Source organism: Rosa chinensis, chromosome 2 (genome assembly GCF_002994745.2).
Source record: "Rosa chinensis cultivar Old Blush chromosome 2, RchiOBHm-V2, whole genome shotgun sequence".
NCBI lineage: Eukaryota > Viridiplantae > Streptophyta > Magnoliopsida > Rosales > Rosaceae > Rosa > Rosa chinensis.
The window spans coordinates 81004930-81023242 of record NC_037089.1 but is presented as its reverse complement, the minus strand read 5'-3'; the positions used below and the strand labels follow the sequence as shown (position 1 = coordinate 81023242).

The following is an 18313-nucleotide window of genomic DNA, read 5'->3' as shown; positions in this document are numbered from 1 at the left end:
TCCGGCAACTTTTCCGGCAATTTTTGGACAACTTTTTCCAGCAATATTATTCCAAGGTAATATTTACTAAAAGTTCCCGTTTTTGAGTTTTTACTCTATTCTTCTTCTCTTTATTTTTCTCGGGAACTTACAATCAAAAGCGGAATTCCAAGAAATTCACGCTAAACGAACTAAGAGCGTTCGTAATTATGAACTAAGAGTGTTCATAATATTCGGACTAAGAGTGTCCGCAAAACATCATTGTTTTGGTCTAAAGATTATTGATTTTAGATTTCGTGGAAGTTTTGAACTCCGAAACTAATATATCTTCTCTTATCTTCAGGATGTCGAATGCACCTAGACTCGACTTTCAAATGCTTGACTCAACGAGTTCGGAATACTATAGTTGGGTAACCGACGTTGAGAACCACCTCACTTCAAGAGGGATATTGCCCATAATTCAAGCTCCTAATCCAGGCCTTGTGTTCCAAAGAACACCTACAAAGCATGCACAAGCTATTATCTTGATGCGGCGCCATATGGATAAAGCTCTCAGACTAGAGTATATGTCAATGAGAGATGCTCGAGACTTATGGGTAGCGCTAGAAGAGCGTTTTGGTAATATCCAAGATACCCTCCTCCCTGACTTGAAGGTTCAGTGGAATAATATACGCTTCTCCGACTTTAAGTCTGTTGCAGAATATAATTCGGAAGCTCTTCGACTCAAAGCTATGTTGAAGTTCTGTGGAAAGCCTCTCACAGAAGATGAGCTACTTGAGAAGACTCTCTCCACCATTCCCGTCTCAGCAATTGTGATATCAAAGCAATTTCGCACAGAAGTCAATGCTGGACGAATTACAAGGTTTAATGAGCTTATTAATATTTTGTCGGTATCTGAAAAGTACGACAACATCCTTGTAAAGAATTATAATTCTAGGCCCATAGGAACCAAGAGCGTCCGTGAGGCAAATTATAATGCACCCAAAAAGGGGCGCAAGCAGCAAAACCCTAATAATAAGGGACAAGAAAGGCGTACGGGCCCATATAACCACCCCAATAAAGAGAGAAACCGCAACTTTAAAGCGGACACTCGTGGTGGCAACTTCACACGTGGTGGTAACTCCACACGTGGCAACTTCACACGTGGTGGCAACTCCACACGTGGGAGAGGTGAATATAATAACAATATGGGCCGTGGAGGTCGCATCATAAGGCGTGGTAGTAGCAGTAACCCTCCTAGGGAATATCCACAACATGGACAAACTGCACCTCCAATGAAAGGAGGCAACCATAATGACGTGTGTCATAGATGCGGATCAATCGAGCATTGGTTCAAACAATGCCATGCAAGTACTAAACTAGCTGCAAGCTACAAAGAGTATAGGCAAAACAGGGAGCAAGAATCCAACCTTGCCGAAAATGAAGATAGTGAAGATGTCAATCTCACAATAGAGGACTTCAAAGCTGAACAAATGCACGAGGATGCAGCAGACTTTGATTAGAATAGTCCTTTTCTATTTTCCAAGGGCAAATGTGCCTTAATCAATAACAATTGTATTGACTTTTTCTTATGTGGTGTACCCAATGAAATATGATGTCTAGGAAAGTAATTGAGACCATGGTATTTAAGCGAGCCTCGCTCCACCAACATCTCTCTACTTCCCTGGTCATATTTCATTGGAATTACCAAACGGAATGAGCAATTACAATTTGTATAAAGTTTGATTGTACTTTGGAATAGACTTTGGAAACCTTGATGTAATCATTGGTTATTTTCCTTATTAATAAAGTATCGCATTCAATGTCATGGACATGTGTTAATATTCCGAACTTTACTCCTTTTTCAGTATGTTTTCCGGAGAAATGGAATGCCTTCTTGATAGTGGCACCACACATACTATATTACGACACAGGCAATTATTTTTATGGATGAAGCCTAGTCGATCTTCAATAACTACGATGGCAGGATCATCACAATTGATTCATGGTCGAGGACCAGCTCAATTTTTGTTGCCAAATGGCACGAATATTAATATCATCGAAGCTCTATATGCTCCTAGGGCTGGAAGAACCCTATTGAGTTTTAAAGATATAAGAGCCAATGATCTTCATGTGGAAACACATTGTGAGAATGGACAAGAGTTCCTTTGCATTACCTCTAATAACTACGGAAATACACGAGTATTAGAGAAACTTATGTGTCGCTCTAGTGGATTATATGCAACCACTATCAGAGTAATTGAATCCAACCATGTCATGAATGAAAATTTATGGGATTCTGACACATATAGACTTTGGCACGACCGCTTGGGTCACCCAGGTCGTGATATGATGCTCCGTATATTAAAAACTTCACACGGACATCCATTCTTCAAAACGAAAAGAAGTACGAACCAAAGATTGGTCGAAAGAACTACTTCATATCATTCGTTTTGTAAGGCTTGCTCTTTAGCAAAGGTAGGATCAAGACCATCCTATGCAAAGGACTCTAAAGAAAATATACCATTCTTGCAAAGAATACAAGGTGATATTTGTGGACCTATTCAACCAACTTGCGGACCATTTAGATATTTTATGGTGTTGGTTGATGCATCGACACGCTGGTCACATGTCATGCTATTATCCACGAGAAATGCTGCATTTGCTAAACTCCTAGCACAGATCATTAAATTAAGGGCTCACCACCCTGATCATCCTATTAAGTCAATTCGTCTTGACAATGCTGGAGAGTTTACATCAAAAACTTTTGATGATTATTGCATGTCCATTGGGATCGAGGTTGAACACCCTGTACCTCATGTACACACCCAAAATGGTCTCGCAGAAGCTGCCATTAAAAGACTTCAAATGGTTGCTCGAGCATTGGTTATGCGCACCAATCTCCCTATTTCTGCTTGGGGCTATGCAATATTGCACGCAGCTGTGCTTATTCGTCTGAGGCCCACTGCCACCCAACCATTTTCTGCTTCCCAGATGGTCACTGGGTATGAGCCCGATGTCTCACACTTACGAATATTCGGGTGTGCAGTCTATGTGCCAATTGCGCCGCCACAGCGCACCAAAATGGGTCCTCAAAGACGATTAGGTCTTTATACTGGATATGACTCTCCCACCATTATCCGCTATATAGAACCCTTGACAGGCGATCTATTTACCGCTAGATTTGCGGATTGTCACTTTGATGAGACAGTCTTCCCATCATTAGGGGGAGACATGAACAGTAATGTTCAACAGAAAAGACAGGAATTGTCGTGGTTTGTCCCCACTCTGTCTCATCTTGATCCCCGAACAGCACAATCTGAAATAGAAGTGCGGAGGATTCTCGATCTTCAGAACGTAGCAGAATCAATGCCTGATGCGTTTTCTGATATCGCTAAAGTGACAAGATCACATATACCTGCTGCAAATGTGCCTGCAAGGATTGATGTCCCTAACACTAGAGGACATGATGCCATCTCAAGAATACATGAGAATGGCGCCAACGTCCCCTATATGGGTGATGTAGTGGCTAGACCCATGGCTCCCGCCAGGAAGTGCGGGAGGCCCATTGGTTCGATGGATTCTCGCCCAAGAAAGAAAGCGAGTTTGGCACAAAATAATCCATTAATCATCGATACAATTAATCCCTCTCATGAAAATATTCCGGATTATGGTTATGTCAAAGAGACATCATTGGAGGACGCTCCAATAAAAGAACCAATTCCAGAGAATAGAGAGATCTCCATGAATTACACTAGTATACATGGGGTGATGGATAGAAATTCTATGACTATTAATGATGCTTTTGCATATCATATTGCAAAAGGAATTATAGAATACGATGATATCGAACCTCGCTCCGTTGAAGAATGTCAACGAAGAGCAGATTGGTCTAAATGGAAAGATGCGATCCAGACTGAATTGGATTCACTAACAAAGAGACAGGTATTTGGGTCTATAATGCTGACACCACCAAATATAAAACCTGTTGGCCATAAATGGGTCTTTGTTAGAAAGCGTAATGAGAAAAATGAGGTTGTTAGATACAAAGCCCGCCTTGTGGCACAAGGTTTCTCACAACGCCCTGGAATCGACTACGAGGAGACATATTCTCCCGTAATGGACGTTATAACGTTCCGCTACCTTGTCAGTTTGGTAGTTTCCGAAAAACTTGACATGCAGCTTATGGATGTGGTTACAGCATATCTCTATGGGGATCTAGATTCAGAGATATATATGAAGGTTCCAGATGGACTTCAATTACCCAAATCAAATGGCTCTAAACCACGGAGCGCGTTTTCAATAAGATTGAGACGCTCACTATATGGATTGAAACAATCCGGACGGATGTGGTATAACCGTCTAAGTGACTACTTGATTAGGAAGGGATATATTAACAATGAAATATGCCCATGCGTGTTCATTAAAAGAACAAGTTCCGGATTTGCAATTATAGCAGTATATGTCGATGACATGAATCTAATTGGAACTCTAAATGAGTTAAAAGAAACTGCTAAATATTTGAAATCCGAGTTTGAGATGAAAGATCTTGGGAAAACACGGTTTTGTCTCGGAATAGAACTCGAGCACCGTAGTGATGGGATTATGATCCATCAGTCAGCATATACTCAAAAATTACTAAGGCGCTTTAATGAAGATAAAGCAAAGCCTGTGAGTACTCCCATGATCAGCCGTAGCCTTGAGCCCAGAAAAGATCCATTTCGTCCAAAGGATGAGGACGAAGGCTTATTAGAGGCTGAAGTGCCATATCTAAGTGCAATAGGTGCTTTATTGTACTTAGCTCAATGCACAAGACCGGATATCTCATTCGCAGTGAACTTGTTGGCTCGACATAGTTCCTCGCCAACACGCCGCCATTGGATTGGTATAAAGACAATCTTTCGATACTTAAAAGGTACGATTGATATGGGCTTGTTTTATCCCTACAGGGAGAAAAGAAAGGACGGAAGTATGGGATTAGATCCCACATGGCAAAAAGCCACCTTCCGCAATATGAACGCCGGCGACACTTTCCATGGTGGCCGACGTTCTCCTCCTCCCCTCCATCAAAATGATAATGATGTTTTGATGGGCTTTGCTGATGCAGGGTATCTCTCTGACCCTCACAAAGGTCGCTCCCAAACAGGTTATGTCTTTACCATGGGAAGCACCGCGATATCTTGGAGATCCACGAAACAGACCCTTGTTGCTACTTCCTCAAATCATGCAGAGATTATTGCTCTACATGAAGCTGTGCGTGAATGCATATGGCTAAGGTCTGTAAATAGACACATTCGAGGAACCTGTGGTTTGAAGTCCACCACAGAAGAACCTACATGCATTTACGAAGATAATGCAGCTTGTATTGAGCAAATGAAATTAGGTTTCATCAAGGGGGACAATACCAAGCATATATCGCCAAAATTCTTCTACAATCAGCAACAACAAACACTTCTGAAAATTGAAGTAAATCAAATCCGATCAGAGGAAAATGTAGCGGACTTATTTACTAAGTCGTTACCAAAATCCCCTTTCGAGAAACATGTGAAGAGTATCGGATTGAGAAGGCTATCCGAACTCCCACGATCTTCAGGGGGAGTCTAAATCAGGGGGAGTATCCAGTTACATACTCCACACTCAAACGCGCGTTGTGCTCTTTTTCTCCTTCGACCAAGGTTGTTTTTTCCCACAGGGTTTTATTACTTGGCAAGGTTTTTAACGAGGCAATTTCGAAGCGCACGACCTAAACAATACTATTTGACATGAAATATCCAAGGGGGAGTGTTGTAGTATATATGATTCACATGTACAAAACATGAGTCATAGTATAAATGTCTATATCATGTATACAAATAGGTACTTGAGTGTATAATGTAGGTATTGTGACTTGTGTGACAAGCTTTATGCCAAAGGGCAACAAGCATGGCATTTTATCATCATCACAGCCACCATAGAAGGCTGCAGCTGTGAATGTAGAGGTTATCAAATTGAGTTACTCTTTGAGCTTTCACACTTGTAATATTTTCCTATAAATACCTCTTTGTGTGAGATGAATAAACACACTTGAATCTCTATTCTCACAGAAACATTACTCTCTCTCTCTGTTTATCATTTCATACTTGTCCTCAAACAACGTAGGAATTGTTTTGCTTGGGAACATTCAGACTTCAATTGTTTGTTTTATTGATATGTTTAATTATCTTATTTCTCTCATACATGATGTAGAACTTTCTTTTTTCAAGAAAATGTCAGTGCATTGATAGTTCAGAAACCCAAGCTCTTTTGAAAAAGTTATTACCTAAATAAATCATCTGTTCAAGCCACGCAGTCTGGCTAGAAAACTCTTTACAAAACTCATGTGAAATGCAAATAGGCATAGAAATTGCATGCAATTCATCCAATTTATTCAAGAACTTTCTCTAGCTTCTGGAAGAACATGAGATGCAGACTAGACTAGTCTAGCTGAATGGCATGCATTGGTTTCCTTTTCTTCCTCGTCCATTGAATTATTCAAACACCTAGCTGAAATTGTAATTAAACAAAGCTAGAATTCTATAAACATGTCAACTCTTTCCCCTTTTCATTACAATCATGATGAACTCCCTTGTGCTTCAATCTTTGATTCCTTTCCTCGTGATCACTTCCTTTTTCTCAATCAATCTTCCATTCACTCTGTGTGCCGATGATCCTCAATATGCCTTCTGCAACCAGGCCATCAACTGTGGCAACATCCCTAACATCTCGTACCCCTTTTGGGGAGTGAATCGACCTAACTATTGTGGCCAGCCCGGGTTCGAAATCGAATGCCAAGACAATGTCCCAGTGATCAACATGAGAAATATCAACTTCAGAATTCTTGAGACGAACTCTAGTAGTACAGATCGGGCTGTTAAAGTTGCTAGGAACGATTATTGGAAAACTATCTGCCCCATTTCTTATGTTAACACCAGCATCGACTTTTCTCTGTTCAATTATGGTTCTGGGCTTCAGAACATGTCTTTTTACTACGGATGTAATACTACTTCAAATCCTACAGGGTTAAATGTTTCCCTTGTTTGCAACAGTAGTGTCACTGTCTCCTATCTCACACAATCACAAACTAGTGGACTCCCGTTTAGACCAGTTTCTACTGGGGCATGCGAAAATGAGGTTCTGGTTCCGGTTCCGAAACGGCTGTTTTGGCTCTTGATAACAATCAAACGACGATCCAAGAAGCCATCGATGGGGGTTTCGTACTGGGATTGAAGATTGATAATAGTGCATGCAACAATTGTGAGGCATCAGGAGGAAAGTGTGGGATGAACACTACTGATGGTGACTTTATGTGCTTTTGCCAAGATCAGCCCTATGCTGCAACCACATGTGGAAGTCGTAAAACAGGTATAGAGATTTTTTATTCAGAAATTTTTTTTTCCAGGGATTTATACTAATTAAACAAATTAGAGTATTGTCACATTATCGCTGAACACAACTGGACTTGAAGGACTTTATGTAGAGTAACTATAAAGTTCGTGATCAGGATAGCTAGATATACGAACATGCATGATTCTTATGGTTAAACCTTCGTGATTGCAGGTACAAGTTCACCATCACCTGGTTTTGTCACAGGTAACACCTACAAGTTTCTTTGAACATTTCTTTCTTCTTTTCATCAACTTTGTAAAGGTGTATATGACTTAAACTAAAAATTTAAATATAGGCATTTCAGCTGGTGTTGCTGGGACAGTGGTAGTTGTTTTCTGTCTTACATGCTTATCAAGGAAAAGAATGATCTTCTGCAATAAATTTTCAAGGAATGAGTTTGATATCGAGGAATTCATAAGGAACAATGGATCGCTTACCCCTCAGCGGTATAGTTATTCAAAGGTGAAGAAAATGACAAACGCATTCCGAGATGAAATAGGGAAAGGAGGATATGGCACTGTATACAAAGGAGTGCTACCTGATGGCCTTGTTGTGGCAGTGAAGATGCTACGCGCATCCAAGGGTAACGGAGAAGAATTTATAAATGAAGTTGCCAGCATTGGTAGAACTTCCCATGTCAATATAGTCACTCTTTTGGGCTTTTGTTATGAAAGAGATAAAAGAGCTCTAATTTATGAATACATGCCTAATGGATCTCTGGATAACTTCATACACAAACAAGGATCTGTTAATGCAAATTGCCGCTTGGAATGGAAAACATTATCTGAAATTGCAGTTGGCATTGCTCGGGGTCTAGAGTACTTGCACCGTGGTTGTAACACAAGAATTTTGCATTTTGACATAAAGCCGCAGAACATTCTTTTGGACAAAGATTTTTGTCCAAAAGTATCTGATTTCGGCCTTGCCAAGCTATGAAAAACGAAGGATAGTATTGTATCGATGATGGGAATGAGAGGAACTGCAGGATATATTGCACCAGAAGTATTTAGTCGTAATTTTGGAGCAGTATCTCACAAATCTGATGTCAAAAGCTACGGGATGTTGGTTCTTGAAATGGTTGGAGCAAGAAAGAATTTGAATTCCGGAGTATCCCATACAAGTGAAATGTTTCCACATTACATTTACAAGGATCTAGAGCTAGAGAAGGATAATAGTATTTTGGGGGATATATCAGAGGAGGAAAACAAAAGAGCAAGAAAGTTGATATTGATAAGTCTGTGGTGTATTCAGACCAGTCCATCTGATCGGCCATCAATGAGCAAAGTGGTAGAGATGTTAGAAGGTCCCCTTCATTCCTTTCCGATTCCACCAAAGCCTTGCTTGTTTTCGCCTGCAAGATCTGCGGAGAAATCTGTGACCACATGTCAACCATCTGAAACAGGCTAGCGTTAGCGTTGGCAAGAGACACAAAGATTGACTCAATTCAAACCCATTTGAAAATGATTCTTGGAATGTAAGTTTGATTTATGGAACTATAAGGTCTGAAGCCAATTTATAATGGACTGTAATGTGACTTTAGTTTGAGTTTTGTGAACTTCTAATTTCTAACATCATGAAGAGAAAAGGGCAAAAGAGTGGATAATCCTCACCAATGGAATGAATATGATCATATGATGAAGTAATATGCATTTGGGAATGTTGTACTTATAGAATTCAACCCAAAACCAACTAGTAACGACAAACGTCTACCATCATACCTATTGTGATGCAAAACTCAACATTCTCGATACCTAAGAATAAATTGTTTCTTGTCTACTATCATACGTATTGTGATGCAAAATTTATAATTACTTGGCCAAACCAAAATGGTTCGAGTAAGATGAAATTAACCAGAGCTGTAAGTATACAGTTAGATTTTTGCTTTTTAATCATTGGTTTTTGTAAATAGCTATCAAATGAGGTGTGGCCATTAAAAAGCCAGAGAGGCCAGACTTAATTTGTAGCACGTCCTAAAATGTTATACGGCAGACATGCACATGGCCAGTTAGCACAGATTTACATCCAAGTGATCCCATCTATATTCACATGATCTTCACTACTGCGGCACAAAACATTTTGTATATTAAATCTACGTATATGCCCAACTGAACCACCTAATGAACCTCAACAAACAGCTCATCCCTATCACTTTGCTCTCAATTAAAGGAACAGCCCTGAAGTTTGCAAGGAGTCTACTATATGGTGTATCAGTCTAGTACTAAAGAGATTGCTTGCTCTGAGGTTACTTGCAAAAGAAGATTGATACAATACACATGGAAAGAAGTATACATCAAGTATGTGTTTTTATACTACATGCTAAACAAGAGGAAGTTGTAGTGTGATTGTTTGGTCCAGCAAATTGTAGAAAAAGGGTCCCAAAATTAGGTGTGTTCTATTCAGACTTTTCCAACTTGAAAGCAAAAGAGTGGAAAAGAATGTAATGTTTCTGCTTATGTATTGATAGTTTTGGAGTGAACTATAGTTCATCAAAATTACAAAATAGTCACCATACAGGACTTAAGCTCCACAAATGAATCAGTAATCTACAAATTTGCAGGTATATGAATTTCTTCATATCAAAAGGCAAATCCAGAAAGTAGGACAAAATTGGATTGCCACTTAAAGCTTAAGCAGCAGGGAGAGAAGCTTTTACCTCCAGTTATGTACTAGCAAATACCACTAAAAACTTCATTCATGGAGTCACTTCTTAGTTGGGGATCAAACCCACCAGCAGCTCATGCTTTTGTTCAGTTCCAGCCCACCATGGCTTGAATTCAACACCATCATTCTCCTCCTGAAGTTTCAATTGGTGACTGACTTCAAATGCATCACAGATATCAGAAATCTGTTGCTTCATTACTCTGGTCTTATCTGTGGCTATCTCCGAGTCTTTGACATAATGAGACCTCTTGTGACCACCCAAAGCTTGGCCTGATGCAAAAACCTTCAAGCAGATACCACACACGTGACCCTTCCTCTCAGAACCTCCCACAGTCACAGTTTCCATCTCCTGCTCCACTGAGTTATCACTACTTTTAAGCTTGGCAGGATTGCAATTATCCTCAGTCTCACAAAGTGTGCCAATCTGAGTTCTATCTTCACCATCCTCATTCTTCAGCACTAAGCTTTTGTAACTTCTCTTATGAACTCTCTGGTGGCCTCCAAGTGCCTGATGGGTGCCGAAAACCCTTCTGCATGTCCTGCACTTGTGTTCTCTTTTCTTCTTAGAATCAGCAAAGGTTTCGGATTCAGTAGCATACAACCCTTTGTTCACAGAATCACAAGCCTTAAGCACAGCCTTCTTACTCAAACCAAACTTCATGGATCCCAAACCCACTTCTACTTCCTCCTCACTAGTTTCCACATCCAATTCTTCAATACCATATAACACAAACCCAGATTTAGGCATCTCATCACCTACAAACTCAGAATCAATTTCACCAAACTCAGACACTTCCTTCACAGTAGAGTCATTCTCACAATCCAAAACACAATCAGCTGACACCTCCACCTTGGCCCTTTTGATCTGTAAAGATCCAGAATCATCATCACAAGCAAAAACCCCACCCTCATTGTCCCTAACTCGCTTCCTTTGACTCGGTGACTCAACCTCAACAGAAAACGAGTTGTTATTTGAGGACTCAGCCACTGAACTAATCTGACCCCAATTCCCTAAACCCCTAGAGATCATCATCAAGCAAAAAGCAGCTTCTTCTACATCTACTCCACACCCATTACCAAATTTACATTCACTCAAATTCAAACCAGGAAATGAAGAACTAGGAGAAGCAATCCTGTACCTGAATCTTGCAGATCTTTTCTTCCTCACCAACCCCAAACTCTCAATGCAAAGCTTCTGGGTTAAACCCCTCTCTTTTTCATCAAAACCCTTCAATCTTTTTGCATGAACTCTCCTATGAACACTCAAAGCTTTCAAAGACTCAAACCCTTTACCGCAATCTCTGCACCACTGAGCCTCATTCCTCTGCTTCACCGAGTGATGCTTCATGTGACCAAACAGAGCGTTCTTTCTCTCAAACGCTTTACCACAAACCTTGCACACAATCTCTTCTTCCTCTTCTTTGCCTGAAAATTTCCAGGACCTTTTGGGGTTTAATCTCAGGCCATAACCCACATTGCCATCGCCGTCATCTTGAAAACCCATGTTGGCTTTCTTGTGCTTTCTACTTGACTTGATCGGATTCTTGAACGCGTGAGACCTCATGTGACCTCCCAAGACCTTGCCGCTCACGCAACTCTGACCACAGAGCTTGCACACATGCCCTGCACCTCTCAGCTCCTCCATTAGAAAAACCCAGATCCCAAAACCCAAACAGAAACCCCAAAATTTGAAATTGGGTTTTTTCTCTGTATCACATTGAAAAAAAAAAAAAAACAGAGGAAGCTCAAGAAACAGAGGATGGAGAAAAACCCAGATCAGAGTCTTTGATTTCTGAGTGATTGGAGAAGAATCCACTTCTGGGTTCACAGTGGTTTTGGAGAAGAAGAAGAACTGGGTCCCAAAGAACTGATCTTTTTCTCTGTGACTCTCTTGGGTACTTTGAATTTCTTGGGTTTTGGAGCCTGTGAAAGCCTCTAAGCAGTGTTTGGGAGCAGAGAAGAAGGAAGGGAGAGAGTGAGTGACACTTCCTCACACTAAGACTCTCTGTCTCTCTCTCTCCAAAAGCTATGACGGATTTGGAAGGAGAGAGGGGCGAAGAAATCCTTGCATGAAAAGCAAGGTTATGATCTCAGAGAGAGGCTCAGACTCTTGTCCCACTTTCTCGTGTCCATGAAGATTTTATACTCTGGTTTTGGCATTTCTGTAATAAAGTTGGGGATTTTTGGGTGTTAGGTACTAGATTTGAAACCGACCCATTGCAAGGGCTTGTTTGGCTATGCATTTCTTCAAAAAGCACATAAACGTTCTCTAATAAACAGTAAAAATGAGTTGACGGAAAATGAGCAAAATAGTAACAAAGACATTGAGTTTCAAATTTAGAAAGGAAAAAAAAAAAATACAACCCCAATGACTAAGGAGTCCACACACAATAGTTGGTTTCTTCCACTTCTATGTTGCTAAAAAGATAAACAGTAATCGTTAGGTTACGACTCGTTAAGTTAAAAGACTAGTGAAGTGAAAATAGTTTTTTTGAGACTATAAAATAATATGCGATTTTCTTAATCTCAGACTTCTATATTGTTAAACACTTGAAACGATCTATAAATTTATAATATCTTGTAATAAGTCGATAGATTTAGCTTTTGAAAGAAATCATAATAGACGACTCACATAGAAACAAGAAACATCATAACCACACTTGAAGACTTATCCATTCATGTTGTTGCTTGGTGCTTCCGTGCTTAAGACTCCATCGCTGGGGAAGTGGGGAGGGGTTACAATTTTGTGGTGCTTATGAATTTGCCACTCTTTCTTTCCCCTTTTCATTGTTAATTGAAAAATGAAGGTCATCATTTGGGCTCAGTTTCGTACAAAAACAATACTTAGACAGAGCCATCATGATACGGTGTTGCATCGTTTAACTTGACAGGTAAATTGGCTTGGTAGTCCAAGTACAAAATCATGTGAGATCTTGACAATTCGGTTCCAATATTTGTCAGACTAGTGGTATGCATTTACATCAGACAAAGTTAATAAGGAATCGTAATTTCTTATGGGAAAAATGCACAACAGTGTCCCGGACATTGTGAAGACTGTTAAAATGATATCTGAACTTACAAAGGTATCAATGTGATACATGGACTCATTTTTTAGTATCAACATCGTACCTACGACCAAATTCGGTCATGGAACAGTTAAATTTTGCACGTGCCACGCACGTGAGTCACTTAATGAAGACAAAAAGACCGATTTACCCTCAAAAGTTTTTTTTTTTCTTTCTTCTTCTTCTTTTTTGGTTTCTTCTTCAGAATTCTTCCCCTGATTTGGATCATCAAGATTCTAATCATCTCAGTAGCGGGTCATTCCGGCTACGTCATGGCCTTGAAGAACATCGGCGCCGCCTTAAGCGATTACGGCCAAGGTGAATCACAGCAGGCACCTCCTCACCCTGCTCCGCCTGTCGAACTGCTCGTCCAAGTTCACCCTGGCCGCCGCAACCGACGGCTTAGCCACCACCATTCTCGTTCTCTCCTCCGACCCCCTTGTATACACCATTGATCAGAAACTCAGACCCAGACAGCCCTCCACTCTCAAATCACAGCTCCAATCGCACCATTCTCTCTATCACTCCCGACATGCAACACCACCTCCACACCATCAACAACCACATGAACAACCTCTCCATCATTCCAGACATGCAACACCACCTATGTCATTCCCAACATGAACAACCACACATACAGAAACTGAACAACCCCTCCATCAAATTATAAGATCCAATTCAAACTCTAATCACCCATAAAACTCATCAAATGAAACACAGCACACAAAAGTGATCTATACAAATCTCAAACCCATTGGGCAAGCATATATTCAATAATTTCTAATCAATTTGAGTACCTTCTGGAGCTGATTGTAGCTGACATCGTAGCGATGCTTGGACCAAAACCCATTGGGCGAAGAGAGTGTGTAAATGGGTGAATCCCCATCACTGAATTGGTCGTCCCTCTGAGCTAAGCCGATGATTTTGGGTTCAATCAGAGGCAATTGTAGGCTAGAGAATTGAGAGTGAAGTCGGAGGCTGACAATGCCGACGAATGTCTGGAAAATGAGGATGCAGGGGGTTAGGTTGCCCATTGCTGAAGAGGACGAGGGTGAAGAAGAAGAAGACAATGAGGAAGAAAAAGGGTTTCGCCGGAGATCGAGAAAGGAAATGGGCTCGATGGGCGCGGTGGTGGTGTTAGTTGAACTGATCGACGACTGGTGTGGTCTGGTGTTGGTTGCGGTGGTGTTGGTGAGAGTGAGAGGACAGAGAGAAGAAATAAGAAATTTCTTCTGTTTTTTTTTTTTAATAAAAATGTTTAATAAGACAATTTTACCCTAAAAATTGACTCACGTGCAAAATTTAACGGTTCCGTGACGAAATTTGATCGTAGGTACGATTTTGATACGAAAAAATAAGTCCAGATATCACATTGATAAATTTGTAAGTTCAGATATCATTTTGACACCTCACAGTGTCCAGACACTGTTGGTGCATTTTTCCCATTTCTTATTGTGTTTGACCAAAAATAATACAGATGAGATTTCAAGCTGTAACATACAGGTAAATTCAACACTAGCAAAAACATGGTGAAATTGTTCGCAACAAGCTTTTGATTTTTTTCAGTTCTATATCACAGGTAAAGGATTTCCACCCACTCAAGGAAAAACTCCAATGTAGTCCCCTCGACCATCCATGGACACAACTTGCGTTACAATCTCCATTATCTGTAGCTACCCATCTTACAAGACCGGAAGACATTGAAGGAAATCAACTTTCATCTTGGAACCAAGAAGCCTTGGTTTCCCTTTTCTTCTTGAACTTATTGACTTGAAAAGCAAATAGGTACAGTCAGATGTTCACACACATTGCGACAATGAGCATGTTCATCTCGCACTGCAGTCTCTTGCACCATTTCCCATGATACTACCGATTAACTGTCTTGCTGATAGTCATAGGATGTGCAAGAATCATCTTGAATATCATAATCTGCTCTAACAGTCTCAGAAGTTTTAAACAAAAGCCGAGATTCAGTGGATCTGCCACAATCACCAGGGAAATTCCCAGCATGAGAGGCTCCTGAGCCATCATCTATATCACCCCCCTCATTGTCATTAATACCTTTGCATCCAACCACGGCAGCATCGTCATAACCATCTATGTCATCCGCATCTTCAATGTATACTTGGGCACCCCGTAAGTGGTCTTCCTCATTATAGGCAGAAGCATCTAGATTAATAGGAGATACTACCACAGGCTCCTCATTATCCTCTACCAGTCCAAATTCACTTTTTTGCAACTCATCATCATCACTATCAGTGTTTAGAGGATCAAACCTATTCTGCTCAGCACGCCTCCGGAGCATAAACACATTAAAATAATAGCTGACAACATCCTTATGCGTTCGTGAAGGAAAGGCCACTGAGAGATTATGCCAGAAGTTCTTACCCAGTGATGCAGGGTTAGAGAGGACAACATCATGGAACAGATGCTCTTCCTCTTCACTCCATTTATCTGCAACCTCCTCTCCCATATCACAAAAGCCCAACTCTTCAAAAAGCTCCTGCCCAAGGTCTTCCCTTAATTTCTTTCTACCGTCTGTGATGTGCTGTCTGACACATCTTACAGAACCTGAATCAGCACACATACAGTTGTCTCTGGCTCCCTCACAGCAAAAGTTTGCAGATGCTTCAAGGTCAGGCATAGAAAGGACACAGGTACCCATTAGCTTTTCCTCATCAACACCCAAAGGCCGTTCATGTTCTGAAGTGTGTGAACCCTCATGGCCGCAGTCTGGAACATAAGCTTGATGCTCGGGTCCAACAGAGACTAGGTAATGAGGAGAATAATCAACAGGAGATGAACAGATCTTGTCAGAATGATGTATATCCCTCAATTGGTTTACAGGTCCAAAAAATTCTGGGAACAATGAAAGATGAGCTTCTGACTCGGATCTTACATTAGCTTCAACAATACTGTTGTTGACCCACAAACATTTGGCCATGCTTCCGGAAGCACCAGTCCCAAGTTCTTTGTAGGTCTCATTTGTGACTTCAGTTGCCATGTCCCTTGCAGCTGCAGACCTTCCTTCCTCTTGAAATTTACAACTCCCGTCACCTTTGCCATCTTCATACAATAATTATATCAGTAATAAGTCAAACTGAACATCTACAAATTATACTCTAAGTTAATGACAATTGACAACCATGCATAGGTCCTGGTGGCATTGTTTCTTTTGGAAGGTGATAATTCGTTTCCTATCCAGATTGCATCTATAACTAGATATTGTGAATATACATGGTCCAGGTTATGCCTTGCACCTTATAAAGATCTTGACAAAAACTTAATGCACGATTTGAGAACCAAATTACAAATAGCAACTATTTGATACCTGGAGTTTGAAATTTCTGGGAAGCATCACTAAAATGAAAAACATCCACATATGGAGCAGGCTCATTATAGTGTTCCAAATGTCTAGGGTGCTTACAAGCAACCTCAAAAGAACCCTCATCACCAAAAGATCGTTTGTTAATCATTTTGTCCTGCAAGTGAAGCCACATTTGAAGTGGTGCTTTGAATATGCAAAATAAGACTTGCACTAAAACTAACCTATGAAGCACTGGGAAAGCAGGGAACAAAGATTTTTTAAACGAGAAGAAAAGAGCAATTTCAGAAAACTAAACCTTTCGTATACGTTTATAAGTAAAAAGAATTCCAATTACATACAACTTGAGCATATCATATACTGGGTAACAATCCGTAAACAGTATTGTACATTTGAATAAAGGTAGCCACCGCATTCCATGACACAACCACATCAGTCAGGAAACAAAAAGAATCCATTCTACCCACCAAGAGTCATCATATATAGCTACAGTAAATATTCTGCTGGTCTAAAATAGGCGCTACTATGTTTATTAGTAGATCATAATGATTTCCATAAACCAAATCATAATCCACCACATAGATATGCATACGTATACAACATACATAAACATATACACTCACGAAAGATGTGTCTTTCATTTCATTTCTTTTTTACTTTTTTCAATCATTGATCCTGACATATATTCCTTTAAAAAGGATGACTGTTATGTTCGACAGAAAAGAAACGGAATCTAACTTGCATCATCTTTTGTAAAAAATCAATCTTACCATATTCATACTGCAATGCGTGCATGTGAATTACAAGCAAAACGACATAGTCCAAACAAGCATAATATAAAGCATTACAAAACTACCTGCTCCAAAAAGCACATGTATATAGTACTAATAGTAATAAAACCATCTTAATCTTCTTCTCTTTTAATATTACTGAGCTGAAAGAGCTGGTCTTTACCTGAAAATAGTGGCGCCCAAGCAATCCACAAATCCAAAATCACCCACAAAACCAGCTTCTCAGAACCCAAAAAATAACAGACTCAAATTTTTTCAATTACAAAAACAAAAACCTGTGTGCCCCCCAATTTACACATGAAAAAAAAATTACAAGAATGGAAAATTCATAAAATTCAAAAATTTCTCATAAATCAGAAAAATCCTGCAGATTTCTGGACGACCCAGATAAATTCAAGCACTGAAAAACTAGTACACAACCAAATCAGGCAAAAAAAATTTCAGATCGAATAAAAATTTCGCGAAAATTTCAAATCCCTAACCCTAGAATCTAATCGGAGGAACGACGAGGTATGAAAATTGGATCAAAAGATAGAGAAGAGAATGAATTGAACGAATCAAATAAGAATTTTGAGATCGGAGAAAGAAATAAACGGAATCGGAATCGGAATTGGGAATCTGAGTGATGGAGATTGGGAATTGGGGAAAGTTTTGGCGCTACCGGCTTTATAGCCATTCTATGGTTCTGTTTCGGGGGTCCGAGGATAGTAACTTTTTTTTGAAATTACCAAAAGAGGTATGGAATCAGGTGAAAATTACGTAAGATGCCACTCTGTGATTCTATGTCCTGACTGCTGAGCTCGAAACTCGAAAGTGATTCTGTCAGCTTAACGTCAGAGATCTTCAGTGAGTATGAGCTTTTCCACTAGCTTTGCGCCACGTGGAGCTTGGGCACGGATTGTACTTTACGACTCGTCGTTTTTGAATGGACAAATTTTGTATGGGTACGTTTAACCCTAACAACAGGTCTCACATGGACAAGCAGCAGCAATCTAGATCTGATGAGGGCTAAGAGAAGAAACGCAGAGAATGATCATGATCACCAAAACGCCATGGCCGCCGTACCTCATTTACCTGACCTTGCTATCCACCAAATTCTTCAATTCCTT

General features: G+C 40.2%; 4 protein-coding genes and 1 pseudogene across 7 annotated transcripts; 3 read left to right on the top strand and 2 right to left on the bottom strand.

The window, feature by feature from the left end:
* The first annotated feature begins 710 nt into the window (after nt 1–710).
* LOC112185158 lies at nt 711–1481 on the top strand. The gene is made up of 2 exons (XM_024323364.1): nt 711–1149; nt 1261–1481. The coding sequence occupies exons 1-2, from the start codon at nt 711–713 to the stop codon at nt 1479–1481; spliced, it is 660 nt and encodes a 219-aa protein (XP_024179132.1).
* A 5039-nt stretch (nt 1482–6520) lies between these two features.
* Nucleotides 6521–7206, top strand: LOC112186240 (LEAF RUST 10 DISEASE-RESISTANCE LOCUS RECEPTOR-LIKE PROTEIN KINASE-like 2.7). Its single transcript, XM_024324596.2, has one exon. It carries the CDS (start codon nt 6550–6552, stop codon nt 7201–7203), a length of 654 nt encoding a protein of 217 aa, XP_024180364.1. The 5' UTR covers nt 6521–6549; the 3' UTR covers nt 7204–7206.
* LOC112186239 lies at nt 7206–8896 on the top strand (annotated as a pseudogene).
* Nucleotides 8334–12113, bottom strand: LOC112186238. 2 transcript variants are annotated; one of them, XR_005807406.1, is made up of 2 exons: nt 8973–9302; nt 8334–8755 (listed from the first exon to the last, which is right to left on the bottom strand). XR_005807406.1 is itself a non-coding variant. In XM_024324595.2 (2 exons), exon 1 carries the CDS (start codon nt 11666–11668, stop codon nt 10070–10072), a length of 1599 nt encoding a protein of 532 aa, XP_024180363.1. In that variant the 5' UTR covers nt 11669–12113; the 3' UTR covers nt 8334–8755; nt 10016–10069. The 2 variants fall into 2 exon arrangements, 1 of the variants encoding a protein (XP_024180363.1); XM_024324595.2 differs by lacking the exon at nt 8973–9302 and adding an exon at nt 10016–12113.
* A 2401-nt stretch (nt 12114–14514) lies between these two features.
* LOC112187013 lies at nt 14515–17879 on the bottom strand. Of its 3 annotated transcripts, XM_024325620.2 has the most exons (3): nt 17368–17879; nt 16420–16570; nt 14515–16154 (listed from the first exon to the last, which is right to left on the bottom strand). In XM_024325620.2, exons 2-3 carry the CDS (start codon nt 16562–16564, stop codon nt 14962–14964), a joined length of 1338 nt encoding a protein of 445 aa, XP_024181388.1. In that variant the 5' UTR covers nt 16565–16570; nt 17368–17879; the 3' UTR covers nt 14515–14961. The 3 variants fall into 3 exon arrangements, with proteins under 3 accessions (XP_024181388.1, XP_024181389.1, XP_024181387.1); XM_024325621.2 differs by lacking the exon at nt 16420–16570; XM_024325619.2 differs by lacking the exon at nt 17368–17879 and having other exon boundaries at nt 16420–17352.
* Between the last annotated feature and the right edge of the window lie 434 nt (nt 17880–18313).

Coding starts and splice junctions, on each gene's coding strand:
- LOC112185158 (XM_024323364.1), top strand. CDS start 711: ATGTTGAAGTTCTGTGGAAAGCCTCTCACAGAAGATGAGCTACTTGAG. Junction 1,150..1,260: donor CAACTCCACACGTGGGAGAG/GTGAATATAATA, acceptor CTCCAATGAAAG/GAGGCAACCATAATGACGTG.
- LOC112186240 (XM_024324596.2), top strand. CDS start 6,550: ATGATGAACTCCCTTGTGCTTCAATCTTTGATTCCTTTCCTCGTGATC.
- LOC112187013 (XM_024325619.2), bottom strand. CDS start 16,588: ATGTGGCTTCACTTGCAGGACAAAATGATTAACAAACGATCTTTTGGT. Junction 16,155..16,419: donor CCAGAAATTTCAAACTCCAG/GTATCAAATAGT, acceptor TATTGTATGAAG/ATGGCAAAGGTGACGGGAGT.
- LOC112186238 (XM_024324595.2), bottom strand. CDS start 11,668: ATGGAGGAGCTGAGAGGTGCAGGGCATGTGTGCAAGCTCTGTGGTCAG.